Below are 16,517 nucleotides of genomic sequence, written 5' to 3' on the forward strand. Positions count from 1 at the left end.
CAAGACCAGGAGACTGCTTTTGATTTTGGGAAACAGAATGTCCCTGAAATACAGCAATGGTCAATGAAACGACAGCTAAAGGAAGGATTTACTGTGGCACAGGAAACACAAAGCCTGAAAAATGAACTTTCCAGAAGATGCTGTGTATGGGAAACAAAAGGAGAAGCACTGTTTTGTAGCTCATCACCTGCAAGATGTAAACCACTCCATACAGTAAAGCACTACTGTGTGCATCATTCCAGCAGATATACAGAAAACTAAAGTTACTGAAGAGAGACAGATTAAAAGGATAATGGATTTCATATGAACTAACAAATCAGTGTGAACAATGCAAGTATTTTCAGGACCTCTCCTTTGTTGTTGAAACTTAGTGCCAGAAATGTTGGTAGAAATATTTTAAAGATGTGGAAGTTTTCTCCTTTTTTGTACACTGTTTATATAGATGAGTAATGCGATAGTTGGCTCTCACAATTAAAGGATGAATATCGTGTGTATGTTAAGTTTTGTGGATGTACAGTTATTTATTGTAAAATATCTTCCTGCCGTCCTCTCTCCCCTCCCCCTTGTAATAGCTTCAGGGTATTTGTTGGTGGCATAACAGCACCTGACCTCCAATCAAGATATAAGAAAGTAATATCCACCAATGGACAGCAGAGTAAGAGTGGACTGATGAGACTTCGGGAGGGGTGAAAGGTATAAAAAGCAGTGCATCCATTTTGTAAACCAGCACGAGCATGTGGCTGCGAGCCATGGAGAGTCCCAGTGCTGCCTCTTCTCCTTATTCAGTCTTCTGTTGTGTTTTGTTAAGGTTTAATAAAACTTTGACATTTTAAAGAGTGAGTGTTGTTTCTCACAACTACTGAGGTCCAACCAATGCTGATCCTATATGGACAGATCTTCATAACAGAAGCACTTAGGCACAACAGATTTCACATGTTCTTGTCTCCCTACTAAGCAGGAATAACTAAAATCATGTGCAACATCTCTACAAAATATATCCCACCAGATTTTCCTGACTGCAGGTACCTTCAGGTCTTCTGCCTCAGTCTGCCTGAAAATGCCTCAAAAGTCCATACAGAAAGTGCATCGAGAGATGCAGGGAAATGCCCATGTTGAACATAAATTCTGGGAATGGCACTGTTGTTAGACAAATTGGATCCGTTACTGTGCAAGTGCCAGTAAATACACACTGAGAAAGACACTGTTTATGTCAGAGTTGCCAAGCCTCATGCTCCACATTTGTGTTCCACAAATCAAGCAGCCCAACTATCCACACTTTCCCCTATTTATATATTTTAACAAACAAAGACATTAACGTGCGCTGGTTACAAGGTACGTGGTTCTCTTATTAATTAGCATTCTCTTTCCTGTTGGTTAATGGTCACTTCTCGTGGGAATTACTGCCGTGCTCTGTCCTTCTCCTGCTTTGGCTCGCTGCTTTCCTGTGTGGAGCTCCATGACCTGGTGCTCCTGATCTGCCCCTGCCGCAATTCCCCTTTACCTGCTCCGAGCTGATCCCACACAGCTGCTGAGTTGCCTTTATTTGTTTCTTCCCGTGGCCCATGAGTTCTGCACTCCTCGTGTATCGGTGGAAATGCTTCTCCCCGAGCTCTGTTAACCTCCCCCGGGGCTGAGATCACTGGGGCACGTCCAGCCCCAAACTTAACAGGGCAATTCTGCTGACCACGAATTTGTGTTTCCAACAGCTGGACATCACTTAGAGCTCCTTGGCCGCTCTGTTTCACGGATTAAATCTCCCTTCTTGTTGATTAGGCTCGATAGTTAGAAAGATCAAAGAGCAAAGAACATATTTTCTTAACAAAATTTTACATACTCCACATTTTATGTACTGAGGCATAGGTAGGATGTGATTAAACTCTCCATGAGTTCTTTTGAGTAGAATCCTGCTAGGAATGGGGCTCCCATGAGGGCTGGATTGCCGATGGTTGGGCACGGAGAGGTTGCGTGAAGTATTTTTTGTAGGCTCCTATTTTTCGTGTTCTCTGTTCAGGCTGTGGATAATGGACCCTGAGCAGAGGAGTAACACTGCTTTAAAGAACGGCTAGGTTGAGATGCGGGGAAAGCTGCTGGGGGCAGCTCTACTCCGATCGTGACTATTTTTGGCGCTAAATGATTTGATGTGGAGAAGGCCGGGCTCAACGCCCCTCGCTCTGAGGCCTCACGCGGCCGCAAACGCTGCCCAAGGTGTCCCGGGGCGCGGCACAGGGAAGGGCGGGGAAGGCGCTGATGAACACGGGGAGCTGCGAGTGAGCGAGGGGTAGAATTCCGGGCGCGCCGGCTCTGCCGGCTTCGAGTCTCCGGCACAGCGCAGATGCTGCTGTCAGCCCGGCCCGAGGGAGGCAGAGGAGCGGCCGCTCCCAGCGCACGGCCCGGGCGGCGGGGCCGCTCCTCAGGGCAGGGCCGGGCAGGACCCGCCCCGCGCCTGCGCGGGAGAGCAGCGGCCATGGCGCGGCCGGGCCGGGCCGGCCTCAAGGAGCAGCGCTACGACCGCCAGCTCAGGTACCGCGGCGGGCACCGGCACCGGCACCGACACCAACACCGACCGAGCGGGGAGCGGGGCCGCACCTCCGGCGGCCCGCGGCGGACACGGGCCCGCTCGGCTCCGCGCCGGGGAAAGGCCCCCGGGGGCCGCGCTAGGCGGGGAGCGGGAGCTGTGTCCGACCGGCGGGGCCGTGAGGGCTGCACAGGCAAACGGACAATAGATATGCAGTAAATAAACAGTATATATTAACGGGAATATATAGATATGCATTCATACGTCATATTTTATATATATATATAAAGGGGATAGTCATACATAGATATATCTACGTAGGTACTCATGTATGTTCGTATATAAGATATATATTATTTATAAAATGTTTGTTGTATGAGTATATAATGTATGAATATGTGTATTCTATATATTTATATTATGTATGTCTGTTGGTATCTCTGTATATATGTGAATATGTAAAGGAGGGTGTGCCGAAAAGATGGAGCCAGGCTCTGCTCCAGGGCCCAGCAATGGCCCCAGAGCCACGGGCAGGGCTGAGCCCAGGAACTGCCCCTGCACAGGAGGCACAACTTCTGCCCTGGGCAGTGGCCAGCCCTGAGCAGAGTGTGCAGAGAGGCTGTGCAGTCTCCTCCCTGGGGATATTCCAGAGCCCCATGGACACTCTGCTGTGCCCTGTGCTCTGGGATGGCCCTGCTGGAGCAGGGAGGTGGCACCAGAGCAGCCCATGTGGCGCCTCCAGCCTGATCCATTCTTGGATTCTGTGAGAGGGCAGGAAAGATGCGAGTTACCAGGGATGGGTAATGGCACTGAAGTCAAGGGTGTCTGTCTGCAGTGTTCCACATGGATATGTGTGAGTGAAGGGTACAGCAGTGGTGATACTGCTCTGCTGTTCCCTCCATAGCTTTGTACAGCTCAGGAGTGTAGAGTCCTAGGCTCCTCAGTACAGGAAAGACAAGGAGCCACTGGAGAGGGTCCTGTGGAGGGCACAGAGAGGATTTGGGGTCTGGAGCATCTCTGGTGAGGAGGGGCTGGGAGCTGGACCCGGTTAGCCCGGAGCAGAGAAGACTGAGAGGGAATATCATCAATGCATAGAAATACCTCAAAAATGGGTGTCAGAGGGTGGTGCCCAGCGGCAGGACAAGGAGCAATGGCCATAAACTAAAACAGAAAAAGTTTCATCTCAACATGAGGAAGAACTTGTTTTCCTGGAGGGGGCAGAGCCCTGGACCAGATGCCCAGGGAAGCTCTGGAGTCTCCCTCTCTGGGACATTCCAAACCTACCTGGACCCTCTCCTGTGTCACCTGCTCCAGGTGACCCTGCCTGGGCAGGGCTTGGACTGACCTCCAGAGGTCCCTTCCAACCCTAAAAGTTCTGTGAGTTACCACCCCAGTGAAATCAGCAGGACGTGTGACCCAGGACTGTCCCTGAGCCTGATCTCAGCCTCAGTGCTGTTTTCTAGGGGTCTGAAGTACCAGACTCAGCAAGACTGATTTCTGTCTCCTGTGTGTTTCACTGTCTTGTGTGACAAATCTTAAAATATATATATAAAATCCTATTATTTATAATAAAAGTTAGGAGAAAGAGAATGTTCAGCATTAGGACAAAGTTTGCACAAGGACTGTTTTAACCAATGCTGCTTTTTGAAAAATTAAATTATGTTCCAAGAGAAAGAAGTGTGTGCATGCATATGGTGTAAAGTTGGAGAAAATGAAATGTCAGGGAAACTGTTCTTTGGAAAGTCTCAGAGTTTTCACAGCAAGTTCCCTTATGGATGCTTATTTTAGGTCCTCAGCAGTGAATGGACAGTAGCATGCCTGCCTTCCTTTTTTTTTTTTTTTTTTTGTTTGTTTGTTTGTTTTGTTTTGTTTGTTTTTGTTGTTTTTTTTAATCTGTTTGCTGTCTATTTATATAGGCTTTGCAATCTGAAGTTAAATAACTTCATTGTGTTTTGGTTTCCTTCCCAATACAGACTGTGGGGTGACCATGGCCAAGAAGCATTGGAATCTGCCCATGTTTGCGTGATAAATGCAACAGCAACAGGAACTGAAATACTGAAAAACTTGGTGCTGCCAGGTCAGTAGATATTTCTTCTGTCTCTTCTTTGTGATGTATCTGATAGCTTGATGATGCCATGTTATTCATAGGAGGTCTTTTCCCCCCAAAGGTATTGGTTCGTTTACAATTGTCGATGGGAATCGAGTCTCTGGAGAAGATGTTGGAAATAAGTAGGTTTTTACTGATTTCAGTTACAAATTGATAAGTGACAGTTTCATATGTAGTTCCATCTCTATATTTGCTAAGAAGTCCTGTAAAATTCTTTTTAAAGCCTCTCTCTGTTTCTCCAAGTCTTCTGTGGGTTTGGAGGTTGTTGACAGTGTGTACAGTCATTTTGATATTAGCTGCTAAATTATTTTACTTGCTGAGTTTGGACCTTACAGGTCTGTTTGCTTCACACATCAAGTTTATAAGGCCAATGCTCTATTCAGTATACAAAAAAAAGAAAATTAACTTATTTGATGTAGTCTTGAGCTATGACAGTGCTTGTGTTTCAGTATAGTTGAATGTTTTCCCTAATTCTGGTGATGCAGATGATTTAATTTTCATTAGTTGTTGTGCAACTGTGACTGCTAGACATTTGTTAGCTTTCATAGTTTTGAACAGCTCTGTGCAGCAGGGAAGAGGCTAAGAAACCTTTTGCAAATCCTGTAAGGATGATTTGCCTACTGATTCTTGATTAAGTTCTGTTACAGTGCACATAAATACCTACAGGGTTATGTGAGGGGGAAGGACATTCCATGGTATGAGGAAATCAGTAGTCTGATTAATCAGACTTGTAAGTCTGATTAGCCTGGTGAGAAAGAACCTGCAGCATGATCTTGTCTTCTAGAGAAGTTTTGCGTGTCTTATATTTCAGATTTATGGCTTGGGCGTTGAAAAGCTTTATTAAGAAACTTTTTCTGAGGAAAGCAGAACAGTGGTGGGAAAAAGCATATTTAAAGGTTTGTTGTATATGAGAGTCAGCAACATATTCTGCAGAACAAAATGTAACTTCAGTGCTGTTTTTTTCTTCAAAATAAAAGTTCACATGTAACTCTCTTTTGTCTCCTTTTCAGTTTCTTTCTACAAAAAAGCCATATTGGTCAGGTAAGGAAATAATAAGTGTCAGTTTACATGTATTGAAAGCTTGGGAATGTTGAATATTTAAACGTGGTATTATGAATAATGCTAAAAGCATATGTGTATAGGTTAAAGCCTGTTTGTTCTTTTACAGAATTCCCCATGTTTGGTTTTTAGTTGCTCATTAGTGGGAAGATAAACTCAACTGTGGTGAGATTGGATAGAAAAAATGAAGAGGTTGTGGTTAAAATCTATGGAGGGATAAGGTAGCAGACCATTGTGGTGAAGGAGTAAAGCTGGGAGTAGAGAGGTGAATGAGGGGGAAAGAATCACAAAAACAGAGAGTATAAGAGGCATAGATAACTCTTGGAAATTCTGTAATGAAACTGGAAATTAGGAAATAGCTGTCTCACAATTTGTCTTTTTAAAACAGTATTACATGCTCTCAAACTAAGTGCCTGCTATTATGGGATGCATTTTTGCTTCAGATGAGCAATGCTTGGAGTAAGGAGCCTTAGCTTACAATGAGCTTTGTTGTGGGGTGTTACCTGGGGTTGTTTTGTTGTTGTTGCTTGATTTGGCATTGTTAGCACGTGGCATTATGTAGTACTGATACACTGTGTAAACTACATTTCATTTTGATTTCTCTGAAACAGAATCGTGCCCAGAGTGCCATGGAGCTCTTGCAGGAATTAAATAGTGATGTTTCTGGAAACTTTGTTGAAGAGGTTTGTCTTCCTAAATTAGTACTAATGTGCCTGTTATATAGTGTGATAAAAAAGTGAAATAACAGCTCTGTGTTGCTTTGTGTTGTTGCAGTTTAAATAGATTCAGGATAAAACAGCATTTGAGGAATTGATCTTAAGTTAAATCATTTGTATGTATTTCACACAAAAAATCAATGTGTTTCAGACATTATTTTATAACTTCATCTAAATTTTATCTTTCACTTAACGCTTTATGTTCAGCAGAGTTGCTCTGTACTCAGAAATTTTCAGTGTTCCCTGACATAGATTTTTCCCCCTATTTAGAGTCCAGAAAAACTTTTAGACAACGACCCTTCCTTTTTTAATCGGTTTAACTTAGTGGTTGCAACACAACTGCCAGAAAGGTAAGAATTACCTAAGGTTGAATTACTTGTTTTCATTCAGTTGTAAAAGCGGGTTTATATATATGTGTGTGTGTGTGTGCATTTATGCACAGGCATTTCCTTGCAGAAAAGCAGAGCAGAATTGTGTCATTGTGAAGGAAAATTACAGCCAGTGATGGCATGTTCTAGATACCTTTTTGTACCTCTGATGGGAACTGCCTCTTCTGAAAGTTAGGACTATACAAAACATGGATCTCATGCTTTATTTCTCTGTCTCACAACTCATTGAAGCTTTTTATTTGATACTTGGAGCGTTTGGGAAGGTGGAATGAGATGTGAGATAATGGATGGACATTTTTTGCAACTCACTGTAAATTGCTGTATGAAATTAATCACGTTATGTGCTTAGGATCATGATGATATTAGAGGAGTTTCCTGAGAGAACTCTTTCACAAGTAACTGGTGTAGGAGTTAACTTTATAGTTAACTGTTGTCTTCTGTAGATCTGAAAAAAGCATGATTTTCCTTACAGTACATTGCTGCGCCTGGCTGAAGTTCTCTGGAATTCCAACATCCCTCTGCTGGTCTGCAGGACTTATGGGCTGGTTGGTTACATGAGAGTTGTGATTAAAGAACATACAGGTTAGAGGGTGTACTGAGAAAAAGACTTCTCTGCAAGGTTTAAGGCTTCAATAACTTATGTCACTTTGGGGTTTTTTGTTTGTCTTTTTTCATCTTGTGATATATTTAGTATATTTGTTAAGTCTTAGGTAGTTTGCATTCTTTGGGGAATGCACGGGGATTATGAACTGCAGCAAATAGTAAAAGTGGGGATTATCCTGACAATATAGGTGACTTACACAGAACACTTACTTTGGGAATCAAGCAGTGAAAGTAGCAGGTGGTCCTGTATTTGTGTAGCTCTGTTCTGAAGGCCAGACATAAAGCTGGGAAATGCATTGTGTCATTTTTTCACAGTTGTTGAATCTCACCCTGACAATATGTTAGAAGATCTGAGACTGGACAAACCATTTCCAGAACTGACAGAACACGTTCAGGATTATGACTTGGAGCAGATGGACAAAAAGGTTGGTATGTGGCTTGCACTGTGTTCCCCAGCACAGATGCAGACACAGCACAGGGATTTTGTGAAAATGGCTCTAGGCAGATGACTCTGGTGCCAAGTCTCATCTGAACAGAACCAACTCTAGAATCAGTCACAAGGAACTATTTTTGCCTCTGCCCCAAATGTTCTGGTCTATTTAATCTTAAACAGGTATGGGTCTTAGGAAGCAAGAGGTATTACTGAACAACTTGATCTTTTGTTAGATTGAATACTCCCTCACACCCTCTTTTGGAATTTGTTTTTTAATTTTTATGGTTACCTACTGCTGCAGAGCTTTACACTGTGGATGTTTGTGCATAGCATGAGTTCCGCTCCAGAAAAATATTGGAGAACTTGGCTCACCTTTTTTTAGATAAAGTAATAATTTGATAATTTATTTTATATTAGTTAAATAACATTATGGCTGAGTCAAAATCTGGAATATATCCTGTATCTTTAGGGTACTGCAAGGGATATTTAGAGTTTACATTGAAAATAGGTTTTAAATTTGTTTCCTATTTTTCATCTTTTCTCATCCTGACCAAAATTTCTCCACTGTTCAATTCCAGGACCACAGCCACACTCCATGGATTGTGATTGTAGCCAAGTATCTCACAAAATGGTTCAATGAGGTATGTTGCAAAACTGTATTATTACTATTATTGATCTGTCTTTTCTGAAGCAGTTAATTATTTTGGCAGTGTGTAACATAAAAAAACCAAGGTGGAATCATAAAAAAATTATTACTAATTGAAATACAAGTGATTGTATGAGCAATGACAGACTCCTGGAGTTCAGCAGTCTGAACACAGTGATTTTAGTAGTAGGCATTTTAAAGACAAAAATCTCTTTGTGTTTTTTAAATTTAGAAAAGTGAACAGTTGCCTAAGAGTTACAAAGAAAAAGAAGCCTTCAAAGAACTGATTCGGCAAGGTAATCCATGTCCCAGGGGTCCATTGTTCCTACTGGCAGAAGTAGACACAAAGTGGTATCTGAAAAGTAATCCCAATTTCTCTCAGGTTTAATTTATGAAAGAACTGTTGGTATATACTGTATGATTCTTCTGCTTAATGATTGTTTTGTATAGGTGAATCTTAAGGTGCCAGACTTGCTTATAAATGTTTGTTGTCAGTGTTTTATCCTAAGATACAGATTGTTTTGATTTGGGTGGGAGCAAAGGCTTTAAGAGAAAAACCTGTTTAAAATGTGATAAAGAGGAAATCAAATGGCTTTTGACACTGGAATTGTTATTCTGCAAGTATTTGGTGTGTCCATTGACACATGAGACACCTGGTAATCCTTCACATCTGCATGGTCAGTTTCTGTAGCACTGACTGCACTGTAACCAGTGTGTGAATGACTTCATTTGTGCAGGGGTTTCAGTCCATTACCTTTTCAGGGTGCTAAAATTCATGTGGCATTTTTAAGATCTATATTCATTGTCTTGAGGGACTGTAGAAAAACACAATTGACTGAAGTTTTGATATTTCCTTGCTTGAAGGTGGCCTAATGTGCAGATTTGGAGTGGTCCTTAACCCCAGACTGTGATACGGAATAGATCTGATCTGTAGTAATTACCTTTGGTTATGTTAGATTTTAGTGGAGGCCCTTTCCTGGGCTGGCTTGCTCTGTGGATACATAAGTGTTTACCAAATTTGATCAAAAAAACCCGGCAAAACATGACTGGCATGGGAAGTAGAATTGTTAGTTTAGTGCTTATGAAACTTGATTATCTCCTTCTTACAGAAATAGACTGGTGCTTTTGTGCTAAGTAACTTCTACTTAACATCACAAGAAAATGAATCATATGCGGAATTTAGATGAAGTGAGCTTTATAATTACATCTGATCTTTTTTCTTGTGATTTATTTTTCATTTTTTTACTGGTAGCCTTTTTTCCATTAATACATCCAAAGGCAGTCTGCTCTCTTGGTAAGACGTAAATGATGAGGTGTAATTCAACCAGTTGTGCATTTTAATGTTTTTTTTCAATAAGGTATCTTAAAGAATGAAAATGGGACCCCAGAAGATGAGGAAAACTTTGAAGAAGCTATAAAAAATGTGAACACAGTATTAAATCGTACAGAGGTAAAACGGACATTTCTGTGATAAAACTGAAGCAATTTCAACTGCCTCATTTTCTCAGAAGATATATTATTCAGTTTTAGGACTGAAATTCCATTAGTAACATTTGTATTTAGCTAAAACAGGATTAGTACAATGTTAGAACTGAAATTACGTGCTAAATAGACCTAGATTAGCTGGCAATGCAGCTTATGGAAATTATCTTACTCCCTTGCTCTTGCAAGAAATCTACATTTCCCTCCTGCAGACTTGAATTCAAATGTAGAATGAGTCAGCAACCAGAGTGCATCAGTGAGTTCTTGTCTGACTTCTGCAGTTCAGTCTGTAAAAAGCTCTGTGAAGTGCTGGGTACAATTGCAAGGCTTTAGCAGTGAGAGGTGTGGCTGATGCTGATTTAAATGCACTGCTGGGAGAGAGACTGAGAGCACTTACTGAAATTGTGCTGTATTGAAGCCATGGGCTGTAGTAGTTAATCTCTGTAGAAATGAAGGGCTGCATGGGGCTCCTGATACAATAAATTCACTGCTTTCCTCTTGAAGAAACTTGCTACAAAATTCCCTTCATAAACTGGTCAAGCTTGAAAGCGTTAGAAGTTATGTTTTCATTGTTTCTTAAATAATCTTGACCTAGTAACTTGTGGTTTAAAATTGAGCTCTGATTTCTTTTTTTTTCATCTGGGGTAAACTGCAAAGGCTACATGGGGCAAAAGCATATTCTGTGTTGTTTTGAACTGTGCTGATCCTTGCTTGGATGGTCATGTTAAGTCTCCCAAGAAAGCAGCAGGTAAAACTTAGTGCTGTCATCCAAGCCACTAGAAGACATGGCCCAGGATATTAATAGTTATTTGAGTTTATGTGCCAAACTGACTTGCAGCAGTTAAGGATTCTGACTAAAACTGACTTTTGTAGCCCCATTCCCCTTCCCTGGCCTTTTGGCTGCTCTGCCCCAGCAGGGCAGGATGGGCAGTAGGGATGGTTGCTGCTGCAGGTTTTTAAATCTTCTCTGTCAAAGATGGAAGTGAGGTGAGGTTTTGTTTGTGACACTGATCTTGCTCAGAAGCATCGCCTTGCTCTTGGGCTGGGCTTCTGTTTGAAATATGTGTCAGCAACTCTGTCTGTGTTGAATTCGGAAGAGATTTGCCAGGAAATTCTGAGGTCGCTTGGAGTTGGCTCACCTTTGTAGTGAGTGTTGAGGTAATTCAAGAAATCAAAAGTCAAGGAATTACAAACCAAATTTATTTATTTCCATAGATTCCAAGAAGCATTGAAGAGCTTTTTAATGATGATTGCTGCCTAAAACTCACAGAGCAGGTATGAGTAAGGGTAAGACTTAATTTCGAAAAAGCATTGTAAATAACATCTGTGTACCTGACTGTCTCATGTGCATTTGTAGTCATCTTCCTTCTGGATTTTGGTTCGAGCTTTAAAGGAATTTGTGGCAAATGAAGGACAAGGAAGCTTGCCTGTCCGGGGCACCATTCCTGATATGATGGCAGACTCCAGTAAATTCATCAAATTGCAAAATGTGTAAGTAGACGGCTCCTTGAGGGAGCTCACTTCCATTCATGTGGCTTGTATTTTGTCTTTATAATGTAAAACAACAACAACAAAAAGATAGTCTTCAGTGTGGAGTTGTCGGCTTTCTGCTGTAATTATTTACTTCATTATTACCAGATACCGTGAAAAAGCAAAGAAGGATATTGCTGCTGTGGGGAACCATGCTGCTAAATTGTTGCAGTCCCTGGGCAAGGTGAGTGCAAACCTATGGCCATTCTTCTAATGGAATGAAGTGTCAGTGAAGTATCTGCTTTATTTATCAATTTGATTTGGTCATATAAAAGCAAAATGCATATGGGGTATACTATTTACAATTTAAGACACTTTTTTTTGGTACATTAGTAACTAGTTATTTCACAATAAATAATATATATGTGAAAGCAGGAATTCTCTGGTAACTGTATGTACTGGAATGAGTATATTCTCTCTTTTAGGCACCTGAGTCTGTTTCAGAGAGAGAACTGAAATTGTTCTGTAAGTATGCTTGGATTCTCTTCTGGGTTTATGCACATCATCAAATAATCAAAAACTTTTGAATGATCATGTAGTTATTAAGCAGTAAGTCAATATTTGAATTTTTCAAGTAAGTACTAAGTGATGTGGATCCCTCATTTTTAGGAGAAGTAGCAGATGTTCAGCATCTCTCAGGAGTGAGTCTGTAAAGGTTGGCTTTAAAATTCTGTATTTTTTCATTCCAAACAACAGGGAGCAGCTGCCCTCTGCTTTCTTTGATGAGTACCTGATCACTCTTGCCCACGCTGGGGTACTGGTTTCAAAGTGTGGGCTTTGCAGAACTGAGGTAGTCTGAAAAGCTGTAACCCAGTTGATGGCACTTTGGGCTGTGTCTGTCCTGGATGTATACGTGTGTCCAGCAGCAGCCTGGCTGAGGCTCCTCACTACTGGAAGCTCCCCTGTAAGCACACAGTGAGGAGTGTGCTGCCCTGCATTGGTAAAGCACTGGGGAGCCTTCCAGTTGCTCCTTTTTCAGTGCTGGATTGTAGCTGCACCCTGGGTTGGTTCATAGCAATGATACTGGAAAACAACCTTTTCCAGTTCATGGCTATGCTGTTGAGATACGAATTGGGAACACGTGAGGCAGTGCGAGATGTGGTGCAAGACTGAAAGAACTGTGTTAATTTGCAGCCTGGAAGAGGGAGACATGTGGCTGTGACTGATGAATTGCTCTGGTGTACCTGTTACACTAACAGATGCATGGAGATTCCACATGAGCACAAAGTATTTCCCTAAAACCTTCCTGACCATAGACCTAAAGGTAGTTAAACAGGTCTTTACTACTGCAAGCTGAGAAGAAGCGGGGAAGTGTTTGGTGGGGTGCTGTTAAGTTGTAGCCTTTCCCATGTCACACGAAGGTGTGACAGAGCTGTAGTGGGTGGTGGCACTGATGGGCCAATGTCTCCTTGTCCCTGTGCCCAGGCAGCAATGCAGCTTTCCTGCGCGTGGTGCGGTGCCGGTCCCTGGCTGAGGAGCACAGCCCCAACTCCTGCAGCAAGGCTGCAATCAGTAAGTAACTGCTGCTTGCCACAGACCTCACTGCATTTCCAGCTCGGAATGGTTTGGTGAGGAAAAAGAAATGTAAGCTGTGTGTTCTGTTGCATTATTCATTTTTGTCATTTGGAATGTCACAATGTCTTTGGTGAATTTAAATAAATTCTTATTGTAAGGAATATGTCTCCCAACTACAAGTATGGAACCTTCAGGTCTAGAATGTTGAATTTATTTTGATTTTGAAATTTCAAAAATGACCTTACAGATTGATGTACGTTTCAGCTTTTGTTTTCTTGTGGATTTTACTTGCAGTACTCTGTATAAAACAGTGTTTTCTATTCAAACTGTTTTCTTCAAACTTCTCTTTTCTGTACCTCAGTTATTTCTGACACAGCTGAAAATGTGCTTTAACCTGACCAAATGAAAATAATTATCTTGACCCCTTTTGGTTTATTTCTTTAGCATGTGAACTAACAGACTAGTGACTTAATATTGCTTTTGGGTTTTACATTGACTTTTTATTTTTTTGAGCCTGCATAAATTAAAAAAAGGCTAGAAATACTTATTTATCAAAGTTTGTTGAAATTAGCTTAAACAAGTCCTCTGAATATTTCGGACAAAATATGTATTTATTTTGTGTATACATACTTCTTGTAATATTGATCATTACAGTGAAAGCTCCTTGAATTAGTTGGCAATGTGCAGTGGGATATAAGTAGCAGTTAATAATTTCCAAAGACTATTGAGCTGTGTGCTAAGGGATTTAGGACCTGTTATATAAGTACAGTCATTACACATAATACTTAAAGCATATGTTTAAAATACTAAAATTGTAACTAAAGAGAACACATGTAAATTAAAGCAGCTGCCAGAATTGAAACGTGAGTTTCTTCACTGAATAGGTTATATTAAATATGTATAATGTTGTTTTGTCATAAACTTTGGAGGCAAAATTGTATATCTTACAGTTGTTTGATTAAAATTCTGTCACAGGCTATATTATATAAAGGTTTTTTTCTAGTGCAGATTTTACCATTTGTTTTCAGAGAATTCAAAATCTTGCTTTTTCCATTCCATCTGCACCAGCTAACCAGTTCTCTTGCTGTTTTCAGTTTCCCATATGGATAACCCAGACAGTGAAATAGTGCTGTACTTGATGCTGAGAGCTGTCAATAGGTTTTACAAGCAGCATGGCAGATACCCAGGTATGTTAATACCAGTTACTTGACATCATCAGAAGAAATAGGAAGATCCAGTAGTTACTGCAGTTCAAGTTATAAACTGCAAATACATTAGTTGTGGTTTTGTTTCCATAGTAATAACAGTTTTACAAATGTAAAAATTAAAATGAGAGTTTTTTTCTCTTTGGGAACTTAAGCAATTTATCTGAATTAGTATCATTAATGGGTTGTGTGGATTACGAGTCAGTTCAGCTATGCAGTAATTTGTCTATGATGAGAACCATCAACAGAATATTCAATTATTACTAGTCTAGTACTAATAACACATTAATGGGCTTAGAAACTTTTTAGGAAAACAAAATACTTAGGCTGCCATTTGAACCCATTAGCTTTGACTGTGGTTACAGTTATGTGATGAAACAGCTGATTTATTTTCCAGGTGTCTACAACTACCAGGTGGAAAATGATATTGGAAAGCTAAAATCATGCCTTACTGGTTTCCTCCAAGAACATGGGCTGTCTGTAGTGGTGAAAGACGACTATGTGCACGAGTTGTAAGTGTTGTTTTTGGGGTGTGGCTCTTGGTAAAACTGCCGGGCAGGTTGTGACTGTTCCTTTCCTGTGCAGTTGTCGCTATGGAGCTGCCGAGCCTCACGCTGTTGCTGCCTTCATGGGAGGTAAGGGTGATACTCCAGGGCCACGCAAGCAGCAGCTTACCCAACCAGAACTCTGCTGCCTTCATTCCTCTGGGCTCTCAGAGCAAAGGCTGCAGTCACAGTGCAGTCACAGATGGCATTAGGGCACAATTCTCCCTTTTGTTCTCCAAATGTGGCCTCCTACAGTACATACAGAGTAAGTGAGTGCAGCAAGAGTTATAATCAGTAAACTTCAGAAACAATCTCAGTACATCAGCTCCTCAAGCTTAGAAATGGAATGCTGGGAAGAGGCTTATTTTTTTTAAACAAAAGTGATAATTACTATAATTTTAAAATTAGTGCAGTACACATCTTTTAACATAGTACACTTATGTTAAAGATCTATGAAATACAAGTAGCCTTGGTTTCTTACCTTCTTTCAACCTGCAGATATCTTTTAATGGATACTCAAAATTGATATATCAGTTAACATTATTTGGCTTCATGCAGTGATGAGGATAATTATGTATTCTGCTTATGTAGGAATTTTTTTTCTGATTAAAAAACTTAGTATGTATCATTCTTTAGAAAAATTGATAAGGGTAGTTTCTGAAGAAATTACAGAATGTTTCCTACTACAGGAAAACTCGGATCACACTGAAATGACCCTTCAGTTTATTTTACAGTTAAGTTTTATATTATTTTTTTAAACTCAGTTTCTCAATTGAAACAGGTCACAATTTTCATGGGTCTGTCCTCTCACACATTTTTACTCTTGTGTGTATGTACGTGGAGAGAAAGTGTATGCAAAGCTAACCTTTGAAGTAGCAGCTTTCTGACCTTCTATAGTGTGAAGTACTGAAAGGTAGTTGTGCCTCCTAGGAAATTTATCAGGCACTCCTGAAATAATTCCAGTGTAGGGACTTCTAGATAAATAACATTATTTTCCTGTTGTTTAAATATGACCTGCTAGCTGCCTTCTGTTTTTTCTTCTCTTTTGCAGGAGCTGCTGCACAGGAAGTTATCAAAGTCATTACAGGGCAGTTTGTAATTTTTAATAACACCTTTATTTACAGTGGAATGTCACAGACTTCAGCAACCTTCCAGCTGTAAGATATGCTCTTGCATTGTCCAGGCAGTGGTGCTGTTGCATTTACAGTTTTTACAGTATTTACAGTTCTGTAAATACTGTGATGTTCTGCCACTGACTGGACTGTTGTGTTCTGTATTACCTAATTAAAGTTACTTTATTTGTGATGATCTTCTTCTTGCTGTTGTTTCCTGAGGACAAATAAAATCATACTCTATCCTTACAAGTTTTTTAAATCTACAGTTTGCTGACTCACCTCTGAAAGAAAAGGGCAGTAGATGCTTTTGGCAGGGTAAGTTGCATTTACGAATTGGTTCACCTTGTTGGCAGCAGGACTGCATTTTTTCTTATAAAAGCTGCTCAGCTTGAGTGGGGAGAAGGTGCAAAAGGGTGAGAGGGGCTGATGGATCTCTGATGGTCTGAGGATCCAATGGAGCCAAGAGCCGGAAGGTGAAATACCATTTATTGAGTTCAGGGGTCTTTAGGGGAAAGGAATATGTGCCTGAAAGCTCTGTTCTGTCAGCCACATTCACCTAGTCAAAGGGTTTTTTCCTGCACCCGTGTGTGTGGCCAGTGCCACGGGATGGCAGCTCTTTCTGCTGTGGGGGCACTGCAGCCTCCAGCTGCAGAGTAT

At 40.9% G+C, this 16,517-nt stretch overlaps 1 protein-coding gene across 2 annotated transcripts; it reads left to right on the forward strand.

Moving 5' to 3' along the window:
• The first annotated feature begins 2,461 nt into the window (after positions 1-2,461).
• On the forward strand, positions 2,462-16,053 carry NAE1 (NEDD8 activating enzyme E1 subunit 1). Of its 2 annotated transcripts, none has more exons than XM_062500011.1 (20): positions 2,462-2,520; positions 4,489-4,596; positions 4,667-4,744; positions 5,633-5,663; positions 6,293-6,364; positions 6,668-6,747; positions 7,259-7,368; positions 7,705-7,814; positions 8,401-8,463; positions 8,701-8,764; positions 9,827-9,918; positions 11,166-11,225; positions 11,308-11,441; positions 11,589-11,664; positions 11,906-11,945; positions 12,906-12,992; positions 14,090-14,182; positions 14,598-14,712; positions 14,786-14,835; positions 15,797-16,053. In XM_062500011.1, the coding sequence occupies exons 1-20, from the start codon at positions 2,465-2,467 to the stop codon at positions 15,904-15,906; spliced, it is 1,629 nt and encodes a 542-aa protein (XP_062355995.1). In that variant the 5' UTR covers positions 2,462-2,464; the 3' UTR covers positions 15,907-16,053. The 2 variants fall into 2 exon arrangements, with proteins under 2 accessions (XP_062355995.1, XP_062355996.1); XM_062500012.1 differs by having other exon boundaries at positions 4,489-4,592; positions 4,684-4,744.
• The last annotated feature ends 464 nt before the right edge of the window (positions 16,054-16,517 follow it).

The sequence above is a fragment of the Cinclus cinclus genome, chromosome 11 (assembly GCF_963662255.1).
Source record: "Cinclus cinclus chromosome 11, bCinCin1.1, whole genome shotgun sequence".
Lineage (NCBI taxonomy): Eukaryota > Metazoa > Chordata > Aves > Passeriformes > Cinclidae > Cinclus > Cinclus cinclus.